This window comes from Theobroma cacao, chromosome 1, assembly GCF_000208745.1.
Source record: "Theobroma cacao cultivar B97-61/B2 chromosome 1, Criollo_cocoa_genome_V2, whole genome shotgun sequence".
NCBI classification, from domain to species: Eukaryota; Viridiplantae; Streptophyta; class Magnoliopsida; order Malvales; family Malvaceae; genus Theobroma; species Theobroma cacao.
The window spans coordinates 5,241,811-5,261,936 of NC_030850.1; the positions used below are offsets into that span (position 1 = coordinate 5,241,811).

Consider the following 20,126-nt stretch of genomic DNA (forward strand, 5'->3'; position numbering starts at 1 on the left):
ACAATCTTCTCTATCAAGTTTATCATTTTTTAATATATTTATCGTTACTGTTCAAATATTGTACATTTACCCAGTGTTGATGATTAAAAACGTACTAAAAGATAATGAATAAAACAAATAAAAAATTAGGACTGGGCCTTTTCATGTGTAAAACGTACTTATTTGATGAACAAGATAGAGATCAAAATCAATTGAATTTTTTCATTCCAGTTGTTCTTCTAGAGTGGTTGGATCAAAAGGTTTCGGTCAATGTCTTGATCCTAACTTACCCTAAATAATATAGTTTTTTTTTTTTTGAATAGTATGGGCAAGAACATCATTCAAAAGCGGAAATAAAATAGTAATTTATTTAATTTATAAAGTAAGGAACAGTAGGAACATATAAACATCAAAAGCAGGGAAAGGAATCAAGCAGGGAGAAAAAAAAACAAAAACTTTTTCTTGTGTGAACAGCAAGACAAAGAAGGAGGCTCTCGTAGTGTGGGCTCAACCTAAACTTAAGTCGATTGTTTTTGTAGGGTTTCTTCATTGTTATTTCCTCCAAACTTTCTATTTGTTTACATGAAGTCATCATAATAATTTAAAGTGTTGAAATGTTCCGAAGGACTATGTGAAATTAAGTAAATTAATTTCCATAAAACTTCGTAGCAATTAAATGAGTGGAATTGATAAGTTCAACGAAAACGGTATATAATGTCAACACGTTTCTAAAATTGTATGGAAAAGAGCGACCAGCTTTCTGATTTGAAGCAAGTATGAACACCAAAGTAGCTAGATTCCTTTTACCCCACCCGCAATAAAAATGAATATAAATGAAAGTAAAGATATATAAAGATTTTGTTATTGGTCGGTCTATTATCTAGTAATTTGACTTTACCATTTCATTTCGACCAGTACCACCATTGCTGTAGCTTGAATGACCTATAGTTTCATCGTTGTTTGCAGCCACTGAAAAAGGAGAAAAATGAAAAAGAGGAAGAAGAAGAAGAAGAAAGAACTTTTTTCTTTCTATGGTACCCTGAGGTCTGACATTTAGAAGAGGGCACATTTTGACTTGAATTTAGCTTGAAGAAATACAAGAAATATAATTGAGAGCAACCCTTGAAACATGCATAATGTCTCTATATATAGGAGGGTGAAATAATGCAGATTTCAAAAATTTCCCAAAAAAAAAAAGAAAACATATTTAAAGACATGCAAGGCTAACTTATTATATATAATGATATTAATGTCGTGTTGATGTTTTAGAAAGGGTTATACATATATATATAATGAACAGGATGTGTGCAGAAACTAATACACAGAAAAGGAGTGGAGAAAATGCGAACCTTTTTAAGATTTAAACATATATATTAAAAAAAAATTAAGCTAGGCAATCTCATGAAACAAAGGGTCGTCAAAGAGTAGGTGGTGATCAGGCCAAACTGAATTGTCGATCAAAGTCTCTGTTACAGATGGAGCCACAGAAGGCGAAGGAGTTGCAGATGAAGTGAGCCATGGTGAATTGCATTTATTCTCTCCTTGGCTCAACACTGTGTATTCTTGAGCTTGAGCCATGTCCTTGTTCGTAGATGTTGGATACTCACATGGGATTTGTAGGTCTGGTAAACGAGGGAAAAGGATTGAATCATTGAAACCTTGAAGAGAAGCAGCTGCTATATCCAGCTGGGGTGAACTTAAAACTGAGTTATCCTTGACTGGAGAAAGTGAGTTTGAAAGATTAATGGTCTCCATATCAGTGAAAGTGTTGTTTATGTTGTTAGAACCAGATGAAATAGAAGCTGGGGTTTGAAAAAGATACTGCAAGCATTGCAGCTTAGCCATTTGAACAGCTTCTGCTTGTAGCCTTACAGCATGTTCTTCCCATGGCTGGTGATCCATAAGCTCTTTTAGGTTGGCCAAAGCTATCAGATGAGGCAAGCTTGAGAAGATATCAGTTCGAGGCCTATGAGTCATCGGATCAATTCCCATCTGGATGAGTTTTTTCTTCAAATGAGTGTTCCAAAAGTTTTTTATTTCATTATCTGTTCGCCCCGGCAGGTGGCTTGCAATTGCTGACCATCTTGTGAATAACAAGGAAAAAGAAGTATACATGATTCAAGATGCAAAATAAAAAATAAAAAAAAATAGAAATTTATAGTAAATGACATAAAAGGAAATAGTTGTTTAAAAAATTACTTGTTTCCAAGGATGGAATGGAGATTGAGAATTGTTTGCTCTTCTTCCTGGGAAAATTTCCCTCTCTTAATATCAGGCCGCAAATAATTCGTCCACCGTAGCCTGCAACTCTTCCCACATCGATTAAGACCTGGAAAATAACCAAGAAACAATAATCTCAGGACAGAGAGAAAGAGAGTGGAGGAGACTTGCAGGTGTAATACAGTAGCTTTAATTTTATACCAGCAAGCTTGGGAAGGGCTCTCCAGCTTCCATGGCCATTTTCTTGGATATATTTGACAAGTTTTTGGTCTTCTTCAGGAGTCCAAGGACCTTTCTTAAGGCCACTTTCATCACAACAAGGAGACCTTCCCATTTCAATATCTTTGTTTTCCTTCCTTCAGACTTGGCAGCTGCCTCCCTCGTCCCTCCATCCAACCATTAGCTGCAGCTAGCTATATTTATAGAGTTTCTGTTCCCTAATAAAGCAGACGTGCTGGTTTCCTATTTGTTGGCAAAACAACATTGCCCTCTTCCTTCTTAAAATCTCAACCATACCCTTGTCATTTGTCAAATGAGTTTTCCTCCTTTTTTTTTTCCTGTAAATGATTTTATTTTAATTTGACCTAATTGTGTCTTCAGTTTTCTACGTGGGGCCTCAATTTTCTGTTCATAAATAACTTCACACATCAATGGCGACCCACAAACATCTTACAGCCTGATTGCTTAGAAGGTTGCTATGATCTTGACTCAATCATCATTCTCATGTTTTAATATATATTCTATAAAGTCAAGCATCTTTACTGCAATCTTAACAAAATCATTTTTTGGCTAATAAAAAAATATATAAAGCTTCTCTCATTAGAAATTTCAATGAATTATCCTCGGTGAAATAGAGCCAGGACATTTAGAAAATGTCACATAAACAGGTCAAGAAGAATGGCTGCTTTCACACCTGTTGCATAGATACTCTTCAACCTTCTGAATTTCTAATTCATTACTGTTATGAGTTGGGGTAGAAAGATAACAATTTGAAATCAAGAAATCTTTAATTCAGTTTGAATTAATTGTTTCCTCGGAAATGAATCCTAAATCGTAATTAATTAAATGTGTCAAACAGAATAATTATAATAAAAAATGTAAAAGAGAGTATGGCAAAGGGATATGGACTGCCACTGATTGCATAACTCACCCTTGCACATAAATAAATAATTAATAAATAAATAAACGTGCTAGTAATACATTACATTCATGTATTTGCCTTTCAAAAAAATGTTTAGAAATTAGAATAATTAAAGGTGTTTAGTGGTTTGCATTTGTAGACTATATAAGTTAAAAGAGAATTTAATGTCATATCCCCAAAAATGGTTGGATTTAGCTTATCAAAAAAAAATTGGTTATGTAAAAGATGATTGAATGATAATTCAATCTTAGACAAATATATGAGCATAAAATACATAATTTATACAAATATTCAAAAATATTCATAATACATCAAAGCATTTAATTCAATCGTAAACATATATATATCTTTATTCAAAATTGAATTTAAATTTTTATTTTTCTGAATTGAAAAATCGATAACTTAATCTCGAACAAATATGCGCAGACTATTCTTAAGATATGGACCTAATAATGTAGTATGGAAGGGCAACATTGGTAAAGTGAAGACTTGAAGGGGCAATGTAGGGTATTTAAGCAGTAATGATCTAGAATTGGATTAAAATAATGAGAATTATAGTCAAAAACAAATGAACATGAACTGAAAGCGGCAGTCAGTAGTCAGCATAAAAGGGAACAGGTGGCGCGTCATCCATGATCTTTGAAACCCATTCCATGCACGCAACAAGGCCTTTTATTTCGTCACTGATTGCATGGATCATTATACAATTTCACGTATTAATATTTAATATTTATGCAGATGGGTCCGCAAATTTTTTGTGCTTGTACTTCTAGCTAAGCTTTTGCTTACGCACTAGCTAGCCTACATTACTACCCCACTCCGCAGGGTTTTGCTCATCTCCATGGCAGCCTGCCTCCATTTGCTTGACCCTCACCAATCATATTTTTGTGAGTAATTAACTTCTGCCATATATCTGCATCAAAATCTATAGTGGTCTCTAATTATCAATTGCTTTCCATCACCCTAAATATATATTCCCGAAGCAGAAAAGATGAAAAATGAGTGACAATAATGACTTTTTTTCTCTTTCTGTCTCCTTTTTCATTCTCTCAAGGCTCTTCCTAAATAATTAATCTCAAAATAAAATGATGCATTGGTGAATTGGTCATATGGCGGTGAAGGAGTGTAATCAGCATCGGGTGTAAATCGATGACGCATCTACTGATTCCGGTTGCCATCTATAACACATAAATACATCATTCTTTTTCTTTGAATTGTCTTCTATTGAGCTTTGTGAGCTATATGAGCTGTTGTTCCCAATTTCGGTGCTGTGGCCGGCTTTTGATAAGAGGTCACTGGCGGGGTCTTTTTCAGTGATAGAGGGTCCTGGGCGAACAATCTCCGGTGTGCCAAAATAGAGAATTCTGATGCTGCGGTAGTTGATCCCACTGACAAGGAGTGGCGGATTAAGGCCCATGGTATGTAAACCTGTCTCTGGACTTGCTTTAATTCTACACAAAAAGAAATGCTATTCTGCTTGACCTCACCCAAATATAAGACAACAACATATAATTCAGAAGACGACGTAACACGGCAATTTTCTTTCTTTTCTAAACATGGACGAAACACGCTTTCTGGAACCAAAGTCTATGAATAACAACATTATGACAATGTTGTTTGAGTATATTTCCTTACAAAAAAGAAAACGATGGAGAGTATGCATCACATTCGGAAAGTAACTAAAACCATGTGATTATCCAATTATTAACGTCTGTGATTAATTTACACACTATACGTGCATTGCAGGGAATAATTTAGCGGCCAAAACCGGTGGCCCAAAACAATAAATATATATTTCTATGAATAGGAAAAGTTTTCTTGGTGTGATGTAATTATAGGGTTAGGGGCATCTGATCATTGCTCTTGTCTCTTTGTATGGCGTAAGATGTTGAGAGTCTGAGCTCTCTCTTCTCTTGCATATTTTAAGAGTCTCTTTCCACGTGTGCACCGTGATTTTCCACTCTAACCTAACACATCAATCACGTATCACAAAGTACTATATGTGTATACATGTGTAGATATGTACGTTTTTGTAAGAACATGTACGACTATGCAAGAAACAAAAACGTCTATATATGCGAAATTCGGGTGTAATTAAGGTGCATGGTCTTATTCAGGCCTACAAGATTGGTTGCTACAACTCTTTTGGTGCCAATTTAAATGCTTGGAAGTCGCAAAATGATGCATTTTAAAATAATCATCAGGAGTTTGTCATCAGAATCTTTCAGTTTGATAGCCCAAAAAACTTAAAAAGCTAGATAGCGACAGAGTCGATGGTGACCCATTTGACCCTAGAGGGAGATGGTTAGAGGAGGGGGTTGCAGCAAACTCTCTAAATTTTCCACCATATTGAGACCCTTAAGACATCTTTCTTTACCCCCTAACAAGAACGCGTCAATGGTGTTCGTTGATATGTAGTCGTCCTTTTCTTCTTTGTCCTGATTCAAGGAGGAGGAGCAGGAGGGAGGAAGGGGGAGAAAGAGACATGTTGTAAAACTGATTTTACCTTCATTTTTTGCAACAGAGAGATCAATCAAATGTTCATACTATCGGCATTAATCATGATTTCATAGTAATCACCTGTAGATGAATTCCTCATGGAAAAGCATTAATCAAATGTAGGAGAACAAAAAATATGCAGCAGTTGCACTCCAGGAAGAATGTATTTTCGTGCGTATATATATAGAGCTCGACAATATACATATGTGTGTTTATAATGTACTTATATGTGGAGGCCAAAACAGAAATAGCTAGAATATATAGTTAGTCAATTATTCCCTTTGACTTGGTGTTATATACTGTATATTGCATGCATATACGCAAATATTCCATCTATTTATTTGTCAACCTCTTTGTGGTTTTATGGATATCTTTTGCTTAACTTTTTGTGTAGAGGCATGAAGCATATTTCTCAATCTTTAAGCAGAAAAAGAAAGCTGCCCCAGTTAATTATGTACATACCCTTTTTTTTTCTTAGCTGTCTATAATAACTATAATTATCAATGGATTACAATTCAAAGATATTCATTTATCAAATTTCAGATGACAGAAATAGAAGTAAAAAGGAAGACAAGTCCTTAAGTCAATGGGTTGATACATACTAAAAATGGGATAAATTAATTAATGAATCATGGAAATTCATATCATGAAACTGAAGAAGTACTAAGTCCATGAAAATTATAATGCACGGAATAATTTTGGAAGACAAGAAAAAAAATGGCACACCAAACAGGAGAAAGTAACCACAAAAAAATCTTCTGATCTAACCGTATTTAAATGTCATATATTTATAAGTTCAACATAAAATGAACCATATACACTCTTGCAGATGTAATTATCAATGGCCGCCCTGGGTATATAAGCCACTGGATGAGAGTCTAGTTTGTCCAAAATCACTAATTTCTTACTTGATAAGCTAGCTATTTCTAACCTAAACTCGTTATAAAGCATCACATCAATGGCCACCGAGAGTCAAACTAACAAGAAGGAGAATTGAGAACACCATGTCCTCTCTCTCCACCTTTTTTCCTCCTTCAATTACCTCATGTTTTGTCGGCACAAGTTTTACCCATAAAAGAAACCGAGATTTTTGTTCATCGAAAGGGGAAAAACATATTAACACCTCTTCAAGGAAAACTAACAGAAGTTTTTTAGAGGGAAACAGAGAGATTACTTCTTCAACGAGGGTTCCTTGTCTGGTGGACTAGACCCTCACATCAAAAGGAAGCAGGTTTAAATAAAGAATTGAGAGAGTAAGAGATGTCACCTAAACAGCTTATTATTTTATCATTAGAAAAAATCATAGTTGTAATGTCAGCTAAACAACTGATTTGCTTCCCCAGTTAAGTTTCTACCCAATATATCTAAACTCGGACTTTCTACACTTCCTTTGCCACGTGGATGTATTCGGGTCTTTCCATCTCCATGCAAAAAGAAAACAACACTATATAATGCTGGTTCTAAGCAAACATTAAATATAGATCAAAACACTCACTAGAGATGGAGAACATGAAAGTTCTTTAAAATGGATTTATTTTCAAAGTATTAGCGACAGCAATCTTTCTTTCTACTCCTCTTTCATCACCTTAGTTTATTATAATTTTAGTATACGACCAAATGAAATGATTGATGTTGAGTATGAACATGAAGGTTGACTCCGAAAACACACCTGAGATTCCAATAGCTTTATCGACCTAATTTGTTGCAACCTGCCATGGAGGTTCCATCCAGCATCTTCCGATATATGATTTCCTAACATAAGCTGCTAATCAATGATCCTGATGATCTGTTGGTCAAAGCAAATAAAGCAAACTGGAAATGAAATTATTGCGGTGCACCTTCATCCCTGCAATAAAAGCCTCATAGAAAATTAACATTTATAGTTTAATGCATCTCAGCATTGTTAATTAAGTGCTTTATTAAACAATTAAAAGAATTGTGATAGAGTGGTCACCAGAAACAGTTAGTAAGAAATACTTCTATTACGTCCAGTACACGTGAATTGTATTTGCGAGCGTTCATGGCACACCAACTTCACCCTTTTCAACTATTCACAGCCCAACAACCCTAATTGAAAGCAGAAAAAAATTGAAGTGGGGTCTGAAAATCTATGCTAATTTCATCATATCTTCACCGTTTCAATGATAATTACGTGTAGAAAGGTTCACTTTCCTTAAGACGTTCATGCATTGCATCCTATTGGTTTTGACACAAATGCACTCACAGTTATTACTGTAATATATAAGGGTTTTGTATTACTTTATGACAGAGACTGACTAAGCCTATGATTTCTTCTGAAATGAGACTAAAAACCTAGGGTCATTGATTCATAATTTTAATCAACATTTTTAAAGCTTCTTGATTACTACTTGTTCTCATTGCTAGTAAAGAATATACAGTTTTCTCAACCGTTATGCCCAACTTATAGGATTAGGAATAATTATGAATTGATCTAGATACAATGATCCCCACACAATATAACATATATAATGTGACAAATATTTATGATAAAGCATCGGTGGTAATGTTTTGGAAGTCTTGGGATCTTTATATCATTATTGTTAGCCATCAACTACCATGTATGATTTGTTGGCTTAACTCTCATCGGCAATGACATCATATTCACAGCTAAGGACAGTGAAAGAAAATAAGAGTGAAAGTTGATTAGAACATGTTAAAAAACCATATATAAAACATAACACTTTGCAGGAATAATCTTAAATTTGTAGCTAGTTCAAATATTCCATTAGTTAATTAATTTCTAATTAAGAAAAAAGCTTTCAAGTTTGTAGATCAGAAATCTTGTTGACAGATTGATATAATACTTGACATATGTGTTAGCATGGGAAGCACCAAAAAAAGCAAGCAAGTTTTATTAGTACACGTTACATTGCTAAGGAATTTAAGCATCTAAAATTCGTGTTATATATACCTATGCAGGAAAATTAACAACAAAACAAGCTGAGCATTATTAGTAATTGTAATATTAATTAATTGAACTGCAATAATATATAGTATATATACGTAGCAATAAATATAAAAACACATATTTTATCAGAGAAAAGCAATACTATACATACTTACACATATTTTAGACACACAGTATAACGTTTACATTGAGATCGAATTGGTATTCCTTTGCTTGCCAACATAAGAATCAACAATAGTTTAAAAAGATGAGTGGCATCCACATGATTTGATAACTTCAAGTTCCTTTAGTAATCTCACTCTATTGTGTCCTATATCAGCATGCATCCAGTACAGGTGAAAGTCTTTCATGTCTACAAACTAGCTAGTTTTTGAGCCTTCTTTTCATCAATTGCCACTACCATGAACTGTACTTCATTAAGCAACACAATATTTTGAGCGAAAAAAAAAGTAACACAATATTCCTTCATTTCTTTGTTCTTTTTAAGATCCAGATTTGTGTGTGTGTTTGTGTGGTGTAACCAGAGAATTGTTAACACTTAATGTGCTTAGCTACTTTAATTCCAAAACCAAGGTTTTTAACAATTTAGTGAAGAACTGAAGAATGTATCAGTATGTTTTACCCCTTGTTTTTTCTAAAGTCTAAGATTTCATTGAATTATTAGATCTACAAGGGCAGCTAAACAAGCATAGCACAAAAATGCCCCTGCTTGTGGTGTGCCTCAAACCATAGCCTCTAGAGAAATCCAAAGTAAACTAACCCAAAAAGCAGAATTCTATATTTTTTTTTGATAAGCCACGAAAATATTTCATTAAAACATGAGGGTTACTCAATTCTGTAACCCACCAAAGTGAACAAAAGTTTGGCATTTCACCTGTACCCTTTACAAAATATTCTGCTCAAAGCAGTCCCCGTATAAAAACACCCAAATTCATCCCTATACAAGAAGCATGGTATAGAAGCAGAATTTCATATAGACAAGGAGCATATCAAAAGATTCTTTTTCAAAAAGGCTGAAAGTTTTAAAGAGCTAGCCAGTGTAATAACCTTCATGACCAAGATTATGGTGGACATTGGTCAAAGTTTACACCCAGTAAATTTCTTTAAATATAAGCATTAATATTAATGTAATTCTTATGATTCAACATAAAATAAAATATATATATCATTTAAAAGAACATAAAATAAGATTGATATATAATACTATCATCAGAAAACTATAATTCTAGATACTTATAAGGTATCAATCTAGTTCATTCATACAATTTTTCCATACACAGTTAAAAACTTTGCCATCTTCTATCTAATTAACCAAGTAATTATGCTATGCATATTCCCCTCATTATAACCAAACATAAAGATTATGAAATGAGACTTGAAAAATGAAAGATAGGGCCAAAAAATTGTCAAGAGTATTGTATTCTTTGCTTAATCTACCCACTTGTTTTACCTTCATCTTTGTAAAATCTATTAATGGCTGTTTAGCAATCACCATGTGGGAAATCATTCAGGTTTGGTCATGAAAAGGTATTTCATAATCCATAAGATCCCTATGGTCAGTGAGAAAATTTCTGTATCTGGTATTAAACATATATCCAATCTAATTATTTTTAAATACGCAATACCTTTACATGTTAGAAGCAGGCCAGTTAATGTGGAATAGAATGAAAAAAATATTTAAACAAGATTATGGTACAATATAACCGAAGGTCCAAAGCCCAAAGAAACAGAAGTCGAACTAGCCTCCAAACTTAGTAACATCAGTGATTTAGAGCATAATAGGATAGTGCCCAATACACCTTTTCTTACAGTGAAACAAAATAGGAAGCCTTTTTTCTTTTGGATGCCCTTTTAATAGATTATTGGAGAAGAAGCCTAATATGATTAAACCTGGGCCAGAGGCACATGGGCCACATCCAAATTTTATATGGGACAGTAGCCCAGGTCCTAAGGCCTAGTAAATGGGAGGTTAAGATGAGACTGAGAAAAGATGTTGGGCTCATGTGGGCCTTTTAAGTGCATTACAGAAACAAATGCACAGTCAACGGTTGGTGGCAACATGATCTGTTTCATTAATAAAGGAAAAGGTAGAGAACCCGATTGATTATTTGGATGCTAGTGATCTCAGAAGCAGAAAGTGTGGAAAATGCGATTATCTTGAATTTTTGCGTCCTTTTATTTAGATGGAGATTAATGTTTATAGTTCAAATTTACAGAATACGCAAAACCGTAATCCAAAGAACCATCCAAGTACCTAAGACTTAAGAAGACAAGAAGCTCAGTGCATTTGACATGTTCTTAAGAGCCCTTCTTCTTTGTTGCAGACAAATTTGCACTCCAATTTTGTGGCATTTCATCATAAAAATTGCTTGCCCAACTATGCAGTAATTAAGCTAGAACAAGATATTATAGTGCATTAAGCCAATTCTTGAGAAAAAAGTTCAATAGTTGAACCACAACAAAATGAATGAAAAGTCAACATACCTCATAAAGTATAGTTCCACACCACCTTAATTTGGGAAAGCGTAGAGATAATGAGATGGAAAAGATTGAAACTAAATGTATGAGAAACCTGCAAATGTGACGTATAAATATTTGTCAAGCAGGAACTAGTCATGAAAGCTGAGAGAGTCAGAGAGGTTGGGTTCATGAAATCTGAGTAGCTAGGATAAAGTACAAGAGAATCCAGTCAAAAGTAGAGATAAACGTTGCATGCAAAAGCAGGTCACATGGTTGGAGTAGGAGATAATAAGGAACAGCATCATCAAGATCTGTTTATCAACAGGAAAGCATTGAAAATCAAATCAAAGCTGAATAAAAAGTGCATGGAGATCACATGGTGGGAGTTGGTAAGGAAGCATTTTTTTTTTTTTGCGTATTAAATTAAATAGGTAAGAGCTAGCGAGGCTACCACGCGGACACCTATACTAACTTCGGTCTGTTCCCCTTCTGTTGGAAATCCGTGAGCACTAGGTCAAGGAACCAGTTCAGTCCGTAAAGACCCATAAGGCCATAAAAGGACCCATGTATAGATAAAAGCCTGAACTTTATAGTAGAAAGCGGAATCAAACTTACAATGGCGTGAATGGCTTTTGAAAAGATGGCTGAAAGAACTTATTCCTATTAAAATAAGAGCTGATAACTAACAGGCAACTGCTGGTGCCCTGCTTATAATCATATTTTATGAGACAAATATAATAGGTAGGAAAGGTGATGATTCATGCAGGATTCAGATGTAAAAAAAAACTTGAAGTAAGGACCAGATCAAAAGGGGAGACTCTTGAGAGTTTAGAATTCAATTCAAAGTAAGTGCCTGTTGCCAACCAATATTGACGATGTTTGAAGAAAAATTAATTTAACATTTGACGAAATACAGGGTTTCATGCTGGCATCTGCATAAAATCTTTGATATAGTCTTCCTGGAAACCATTTTCGGTTAGTATAATATAATGGAGAGGAACCCTGGATTTTCTAACACCCAATTACTTAATTTGAATGACTGTAGTAAGAATGGTAAGACACCCTTGTTTATGATATTGAGAACCGACCATAAAGTCAAAAGTGTCCTTTATCTTTTCATTGCATGAAATCACATGGTGCCCATATAATCAACAAGCTACAAGAGTGGACAAGTCAAGCAGAAGAGATACCTGATCCACGGAACGGCAGACAAGTGCCCAATCTTTAGAATTTGGATCTCAAAAGGAGCAATAGAAAAATAGTTGGTAGACAATTTGCCAATGTCCTTGTCGATTACGAAGCGCCGTTTGCATAATCTACCAACTAAAACGATATACATGGGAAAAAGGCCCGTAATACTTACAATCCATCGATGGGCAACGGCGGCTCTCGAAGCGAAAACCTCAATTGACTACAGGGACAAATCACGAAAACAAAGATGGGATTTGAATTTTGAAATATTTTTGTTTCTAACCAGTCTCTTGGAACTTGGAGGAACTTGAGGGACATCTTTTCCTGTTGAAAACCCTCCTCTGTGAAAACATTTATCTAAGCCCAGCTCCCATCCCCCTGTAGAAACCGAATATGCCTCTGGCTCTACCTAGGTAGTATGCGCGTTTTCAAACCCTTCACCCCGACACTCAGTGAAGCTAAATTTAAGAGCACCCACTAGGTCTACTCCAGCAAATGCTGACAACACCTAGCCCCAACACGTAAGGTCACTCTGGCGAGCAACCAGCTGCTAATCTGGCTCCTATATACATCTTCATGCCATTTAAAGAGGAAAACTGAGTCAAATTTTAGCAACTCGCACACCCTTTAACTTTTCAGTGATTCATTGACTTTACACAACCTTTTTTCAAACCGATTCATTGTCTACAATGAACACATAGAAAATGAAACTACAAGGTTTTTCAAACACATATAAATCTAGTTCTTGAGTATGAGAAGCCAAATTAATCATCAAAGTTTACATAATATAAAGTAGTTAAGAAACGAAAAGTTGTGGACAACTTCAAACTAAGAATAAAGTAGTTAATTGTTCTAATGTTCAAAGCACCTTCACAACTTCAAATTCCACGAATCGGACTTTTTCTTGAGCACGAGTTCATTAATAGGCAGAGAAATGTAGAACAAGCTCCAAATGTTAAAATAGTTCCCTTTCTCAGAAGCCAGAGCATAAACCTGAAACCAACAGTTACTAATTACTAGCGAGCATTTACAACTTTGAAGGCAAAGTTTCAACTTCCGAGGCCAAATAGACAACTTAGTCATCAAACAAATGGTGTCAAAGAACTGATAAAGCAGCTTAATGAAGTGATATTGGAAACCATTTTAAACTATTTCAATCTCATAAAGATAATTACACTTCGATTTTTGTAAAAAAAACCCCTTGATAAACAACTTATTGTGATCGATTAGATACGTGCCTTTCCTCATTTGCAAAGTGCAGAGCATTGCGCCCATGCATCAAATCCCTGGAACTGATCAAGAAAAATAAAAGACAGCCCTGGAACTGCTCAGAGAATCTAAAGAGGCAAAGTGAGTAACAAAAAAGGGATGATGTAGAAAGAAAAGAAAAAGATTACCTGAGATCTGCAATTATACTGAGATTTAGAGGTGGAAATTCAAAGTAGCAGAGCTATGAGACTCCAAGAATGGTAAAGGCAGAGAAAACATATGTGGATTTTTCCTTTCCTTCACTGGATGAGTAGATGCACTTACAGAGGCAGAATTCTTCTTTTTTTATCTTTTTAAACTTCTGTCACCTTTGCCTTCGGAGTATGTGTTTTAGGAACAACTCTAGCTGACCTTACAAGCACCATTAACACAGATTCCATGCATGATTAATGAATGCAGAAATCATAGGCAAAGATCATTTAACGAAGTGATAGATTTTCAATCAGAGTATTCTTTACGTAAACACCCCATTCATTCAAGCAGATGCTTAAGATTCCAATAGCAAGCTCCAGAAATCATTTGTACAACCAAAGAAGCAGGTACACTTCAATCCAACAACCAAAACCATCATCATGTTTATGACTGCATCATCCATCTCATCTACCTTAAATTGCTAACTCCAAATTCCTGCTATTTATATTGCACATTGTAAAGAAAATGAGGGACAAACCAACCACTCAGCTAATGTTCAGTAAAGCAATATATTTGACCCTTTAGTAGAGTTTAAAGCAAAAACATGTAAACAAGATTCTTCAGACCTCCAAAAAGACTTACACAAGTAGTCCTAATCATACAAGTAATAACTCTGAGTGCCGGCACACATGTAACCAGAATTACAGAAAGCGGTAACATAAAGATTGCCATGAGTTTAATAACTTCCATATTTCATTTGCCATAAGTCTAACAAATCTAATCAAAAAGCCTGTAATCAGCAACTGAAAATAGGAAGAAACACGTAAACAGCTTCATAAAAATGATCCTTTGCCACTTCATTTCCAATTCCATTTCAAAAAATGATAGCAAACATAAATTCCAAACGTGACCAGAACTCAAAACAACTCAACTAATTCGCACACTTTTATTACAAAAACAAGCTTCAACTACCTTCATTTCCGCTCTCAAAATCCTCAACCCGAACCTTCCCAACCCTCTCATTCCCCGGTAAAACACACCAATTCGGTGACTGCACAGCTCTCAACCACTTAAAATCATCCACATTCCCCCAATTTCCTGTCTCCTCACTCAACCCTGCCTTCTCTAAGTCCATCTCAATCCCTTCATAATCCAAACAATACGGGGCAAATCTCACAACATTGCTGTCCTCAATTATAGGCCTACTCCTCAGTCTCAAATAGAAATCACTCCTTTTCGCCAAATGAATCCTTATCTGATGCGAAGCCAATACAAAGACACACCCTTCCACTTCCTCTATCAAAATCGACCCAATTACCGGCCCCAAATAAACCTTGCAATCCTTCAATCTGTTCATAAAAACCGCATTGCAGCAGCCAATTAATCTCACTTCGCAGGAATCCAGATTGGATAGCGTAAATTCTCCAACTTCCGTTCCCTTGAACTTCTGAATTAGGGTTTTGTTTGTTTTATTTCTAAACCCTGGGGAATTGGGGATTTTGAAATTGGTTACTGAAACGGCGTCAGATTTTACGGGTTCGGGTTCAGGTTCTTTGGGGAGTTCCTTTTTTGCTGTGGCTTTGTTTTTGAAGGAGAATTTCCTTTTGGGGATCAATTCGGAGTTTAAAATCTCGAGATTTTGCTTCAAATCGGAGATGGTTTTGAGAGAAGAGCGGACTTCATAAGAAGGAAGGAAGTACGAGGTCTCCGCGACGAGTTTTTCGAGGTCCGAGATGGACGAAGAGATATTGGCGAAATGAGTTTTGAGGCGAGATGGATCGGATTGAGCAATGAGACGGGAGTCGGCGAGTTGGGAGTCGATGGATTGCTTGGATTCGGAGAAGCGGGAGAGGAAAGAGGACGTGGCCTCGGACGAGTTGGTTGAGTCGGATCGGCGAGCGAGTGAGTTGTCTAAACGAGCGTGGTGGCGAGTGGAGAGGCGATCGAGCATGGCTTGGTGCTTTTTCTGTAAGTCGGCATCGTGGTCCAGGGTTTTGGCTGGGAGATTTGGGTCTGGCCGTTCTTCTTCCATGGTGATTTTGAGGTTTTTTGCTTTTCTTTTTTCTTTTTTTAGGTTGCAGAAAAGGTAAATCAGCTGGGACGCTAATGAAGAAAAAGGCCGCAAGGGAGATCTAGTAGACCAAAAACGACGCCGGTGTTCATTATGAAATTTTCCCGCCGTGTGATGGTTATTATAAAATGGGGAAAAAAAGAAGAAGGATTCCTATTTAGTGTTTATTTCCCACTATTAAAATGGACAGTTATTGTTTCTCAAATTGTAAATGATTCATAATTAATATTGTTTGAACAAAAAATTAAACATCATTAAAAAATAGTTAGGAATTTGTTTTATTATAAGAAATTACAAAATGAACAGTGAAATACTTCTACTTAATAAGACATTGTGATCCAAGCTGCTTTCACAAGCTTTGTTGATGAAGATTATAAAGTTTGGTTTAATAAACTCAATTCAATGGGTTAAAATGCAGATTTAATGACAATCAGAATTGGTATGGGAAGATTGAATCTGTGAAGTGCTCTTCCAAGAGCCAAATTAATAAACAATCTCAGGTAAACCAAAAATAAAGAGAATCCTATCAACAACAACAAAATACTATGCACAAAATGGTCTAAAATAGAATTTGCAACAATTTAAAGAGCCCTTCTTAAGCCATGAAAGTGTGAAGTATTTGGCATGGTTCAAGCAGCAGATTTCTCAGCTTGTTCAGCTGCCTCTTCCTCTCGCAACTTTATCAAAGATGGGGGTGGTTTTACAACAATGCTTTTCTTCCATCGCCGATCAAGCTTTCTTGACAATCGCTTGTTGATGCCCTCCTCAATCTCTCTTTCCCGTTTAACAGTAAGCATGCGAGCAATCTATCAAGAAGAACACTTTCTTTGTTACAATAATGCTCAATGTAAAGCTTAAATACACAGAAAAACTACGCTTAGATACACAGTAAAACTACCCTCAATCTTTACAAAGGGCATAAACAGTATATGATCATCAATTATCTGCCTTCTTGTCTCTATTGGTTTGCAATGTAACCAGAGAACTGGGACCACAGAATGTAAAATCCATGTATGTTGTCCCTAATACAATTTAGCACATATATTGGCACCATGACGAATGATAGAGCGGTCTAACTTTATATAATATATGTAAAATGATCAGAATCAACCCCTTATAAATACCTTTTAAAATAAGCATGCTACAAGCACTTTTAATAATAGAAGAAATCCTCTAACAACCCTCTCTCCCACAACCAAAATATAAAGAGATAAACATGCAAACAAAGGGGAGCATGCTCAACTACAGTCAGGAGACGCTTATATCAGCAATATCAGGTCTACAGCATGATTTCTCTTTCATCAGTGCACTTCAAACAATGAAATACATCCTGCCTACCACACACTCATTCTTAGCCATGCTTATATGACTTCATTTTAGCCTCTATCCTCTTGCAACTGCCCTAAGTGAAACCAGATCACACCTAAATATGGCTACTACTTGTACATCAGCATAATTTAAGTTTGGGTAACATGAGGCTCAGGCAACCATTTCAGGTAGCTGTTATATTTCACCATGATATATTTTAAGGAGTTTGAAGGTTACCTTTGTATGCTTTTGCTTTACCCTCAAGGTGCTCCCCGTACAATGCAAAGGATGATAACACTATTCTAAATAATATTATATCAATAAAAGACCATGGCAAAGGGTGTCTTTCATTAAGTCCAAATACTGCTTTAACAATGAACTTGAAAATTTATTGGAGAAGTGCCATATTATTTGCTAATCTCTGCTTCCACTCAATTTTTAGACAAATTGTTTTTTACTGCAAAATGTCTGAGCCCAGGCATAGCAAGAAAATGGAATAATCAAAATATCTGGCAAAGATAACTGTCAATCAGCTATATCTACCCAGTACACAATTCTACTGTACTATGGATCACTTCAAAAAGCAGTTGAATTTAACCATAATCCAAATAAAGCCACAAAATCTCAAACCACCGTTGACGACAACAACCAACAAATTTTCTCACTATACAGCATCAGCTACCTATACAGATAATATTACAACACACCTCTATTTAAGACCATATCCTCAGCAAACTCAGGTAAAACTGAGGTCCTTTTATATGGTTCCATCCCTGTCCTCTTTGGCCATCCTCTTATCTCTTGACATTGGAATGAATCCAATTTGACAGAAAATAATAATTACAGAAAAAGCGGAAAACCAGCTGGAGGCAACATATTCATCAAGAACAAGCTACCAAAGCCACCACTTGTACAGCCCACCCACTCACTTTTCCATCAAGGTTTCACATGAAACATAGAACATATCCTCCTTTCAGATGTTAGGGTTTAACACCCCTTCTCTTGCAAAGGCCTATGTCCTAGCCTCCCTTCTTAATTTCATAAGAGGATCCGTGCCATTTGGCCATAACAACATTGGTTTCCTACACAACTTAAGCAAAAGAAAGCACCCCAAATTTCGAGAGGAAAAAAGAATAAAGAACCAACCAAATCTAAAAATAAGAAGGATGATGAAGAAATACACACGCATACAGATGCATATCCAAAAAGCTAACCTTGTGATGGTTATGCTGCTGATTACACAAAGTTCACAATATCAAATCTTTGCATTAAGCTTCTTTGGTTCACAATTTGAAGGCAAATGCATTGCAATGACAACAGCACCCCATAAAATTTTTTGACTTCTAATGATATGAAAACAATTGTTGCTTATCAAATTAATCAAAATATATTTATCATTCTCACTCGCATCTTCCAACCAAAGTTTAGATTTTTGGAAACTTGAATCACAATTAACATTGACATTTTTTTGTGTTTTTAGCAAAGTTCTCTAGCTCCTATCTATAGAAACTTGTAAGACTCTACTTCGATGGGAATTCAAAATCCCATCATTCCCTTCTACCATGTCTTAACATAAAACTATAATAAAACCCAGATTTTAATATCCCATTTCAAATCCAATGCAATTGTAAAATAAAAATAAAAATAAATAAATAAATAAATAAAACCAGAATGGAGGAGGGGGGGGGGGGGGGGAATACCCTTTTGCGCATACGCCGAAACTCGCTAGACTTGAACTCATTACGAACCGATTTCTGAAGACGAAGCATGAAAAGCTCTCCTTTTAGCTCAACCACTTCCTCGTTGATTTCCTCAGTCGTTTTGGCCCTTATTTCCTTCATTTCTTCTTCTCTCTTTGCCATCATCACCACTGACGACGACGCTGATGGTTTTCGAAACGAGGTCGTTTGAGAAGGCAATGGTCGGGGACATAAGTGCTGTATTCGGACGCCATTGAAGGAAGTTTTGGGGATTGAAGATTTGGGTTTTGGAGGGAAAGTAACGGTTGTTGGGGAAGCAACTGAGAGGCTCAACATCTTTCCTTGTTTGGCTTCAGCTCTGTCTTCGTGGCTTGTTTCCCCGTGAGCTCGCTTCCTCTCCAGTGCTTCACTTGGGAATGTAGATAAGGCAAAAGTTTTTTCTTTTTTCAATCGTTTTTTCCAGTGAAAAAATAGATAAGGCATTTTCCCCTTTTAGCCTTTTTTTTTTTTTTTACTTTATTTAAAACTATTATTTTTTAGATATATAAAACGTAATTTATTTAAATATAATATTAAAATATTAGTATAATAATAATTTTATTATTTCAAATACAAAAACAAATCCAAACCTTAACTCTCAAAATATCTGCAAGTGCCAACTCAACAAACACTTTGAATTATTAAAATTTTATTTGATTGATATTTTTATTTGGATAATAATTTCTCAACATGAGATTTTAAAACATACTAGCAATTCTCCTTTTTAATTTTAATGTTTGTTTCCCTCTCTCTTTTTATGCTTTTGATTTGGGTTGTTGTGCAAAGAATTTTCTTACTTGAAATTGAGTTTGTTGCAATTTTTTTTTCCTTTGGATATATAAGCATATAATTCAGAAACTCTACACATCCGTCTGCTAAGAAATATTACCAAATCAAAGCGAATAGTCAACTTTTTGTTCAAAAAGTTTGAAAACAATTTCTAAACAAAATATACACTTTTAAATATCCTTTCCTAACCAAACCTACTGTTTTTCCTTTATAAAGATGTTATTTTATCCATTTTTATTGCTAATGTACGACTTGAATGCATTAAGAGGGAGAAAATTTTGAAAAGGTAAGAAGAAAAATTCAATGCAGATTCGTAAAAATAAAGGGTAATAATGTGACCAGTGACCACCACTTAATGAAAGTCAACACGACATAAAAACTTGCCTGCCATTGCCATTT

The 20,126-nt window shown here is 35.4% G+C and overlaps 3 protein-coding genes and 1 long non-coding RNA gene across 4 annotated transcripts; all 4 read right to left on the reverse strand.

Annotated features, from left to right (window-relative positions):
• On the reverse strand, window positions 1,278–2,569 carry LOC18611558 (transcription factor MYB39). The gene is made up of 3 exons (XM_018120220.1): window positions 2,401–2,569; window positions 2,179–2,308; window positions 1,278–2,062 (listed from the first exon to the last, which is right to left on the reverse strand). The coding sequence occupies exons 1-3, from the start codon at window positions 2,531–2,533 to the stop codon at window positions 1,369–1,371; spliced, it is 957 nt and encodes a 318-aa protein (XP_017975709.1). The 5' UTR covers window positions 2,534–2,569; the 3' UTR covers window positions 1,278–1,368.
• On the reverse strand, window positions 5,427–8,144 carry LOC108660998. The gene is made up of 3 exons (XR_001926848.1): window positions 7,794–8,144; window positions 7,509–7,685; window positions 5,427–5,920 (listed from the first exon to the last, which is right to left on the reverse strand). It is a non-coding gene; the product is annotated as an uncharacterized LOC108660998 (long non-coding RNA).
• Window positions 13,159–16,015, reverse strand: LOC18611560 (tubulin-folding cofactor C). Its single transcript, XM_007047880.2, has 2 exons — window positions 13,817–16,015; window positions 13,159–13,412 (listed from the first exon to the last, which is right to left on the reverse strand). Exon 1 carries the CDS (start codon window positions 15,850–15,852, stop codon window positions 14,785–14,787), a length of 1,068 nt encoding a protein of 355 aa, XP_007047942.2. The 5' UTR covers window positions 15,853–16,015; the 3' UTR covers window positions 13,159–13,412; window positions 13,817–14,784.
• On the reverse strand, window positions 16,342–19,383 carry LOC18611561 (50S ribosomal protein L29, chloroplastic). The gene is made up of 2 exons (XM_007047881.2): window positions 18,900–19,383; window positions 16,342–16,697 (listed from the first exon to the last, which is right to left on the reverse strand). The coding sequence occupies exons 1-2, from the start codon at window positions 19,380–19,382 to the stop codon at window positions 16,521–16,523; spliced, it is 660 nt and encodes a 219-aa protein (XP_007047943.2). The 5' UTR covers window position 19,383; the 3' UTR covers window positions 16,342–16,520.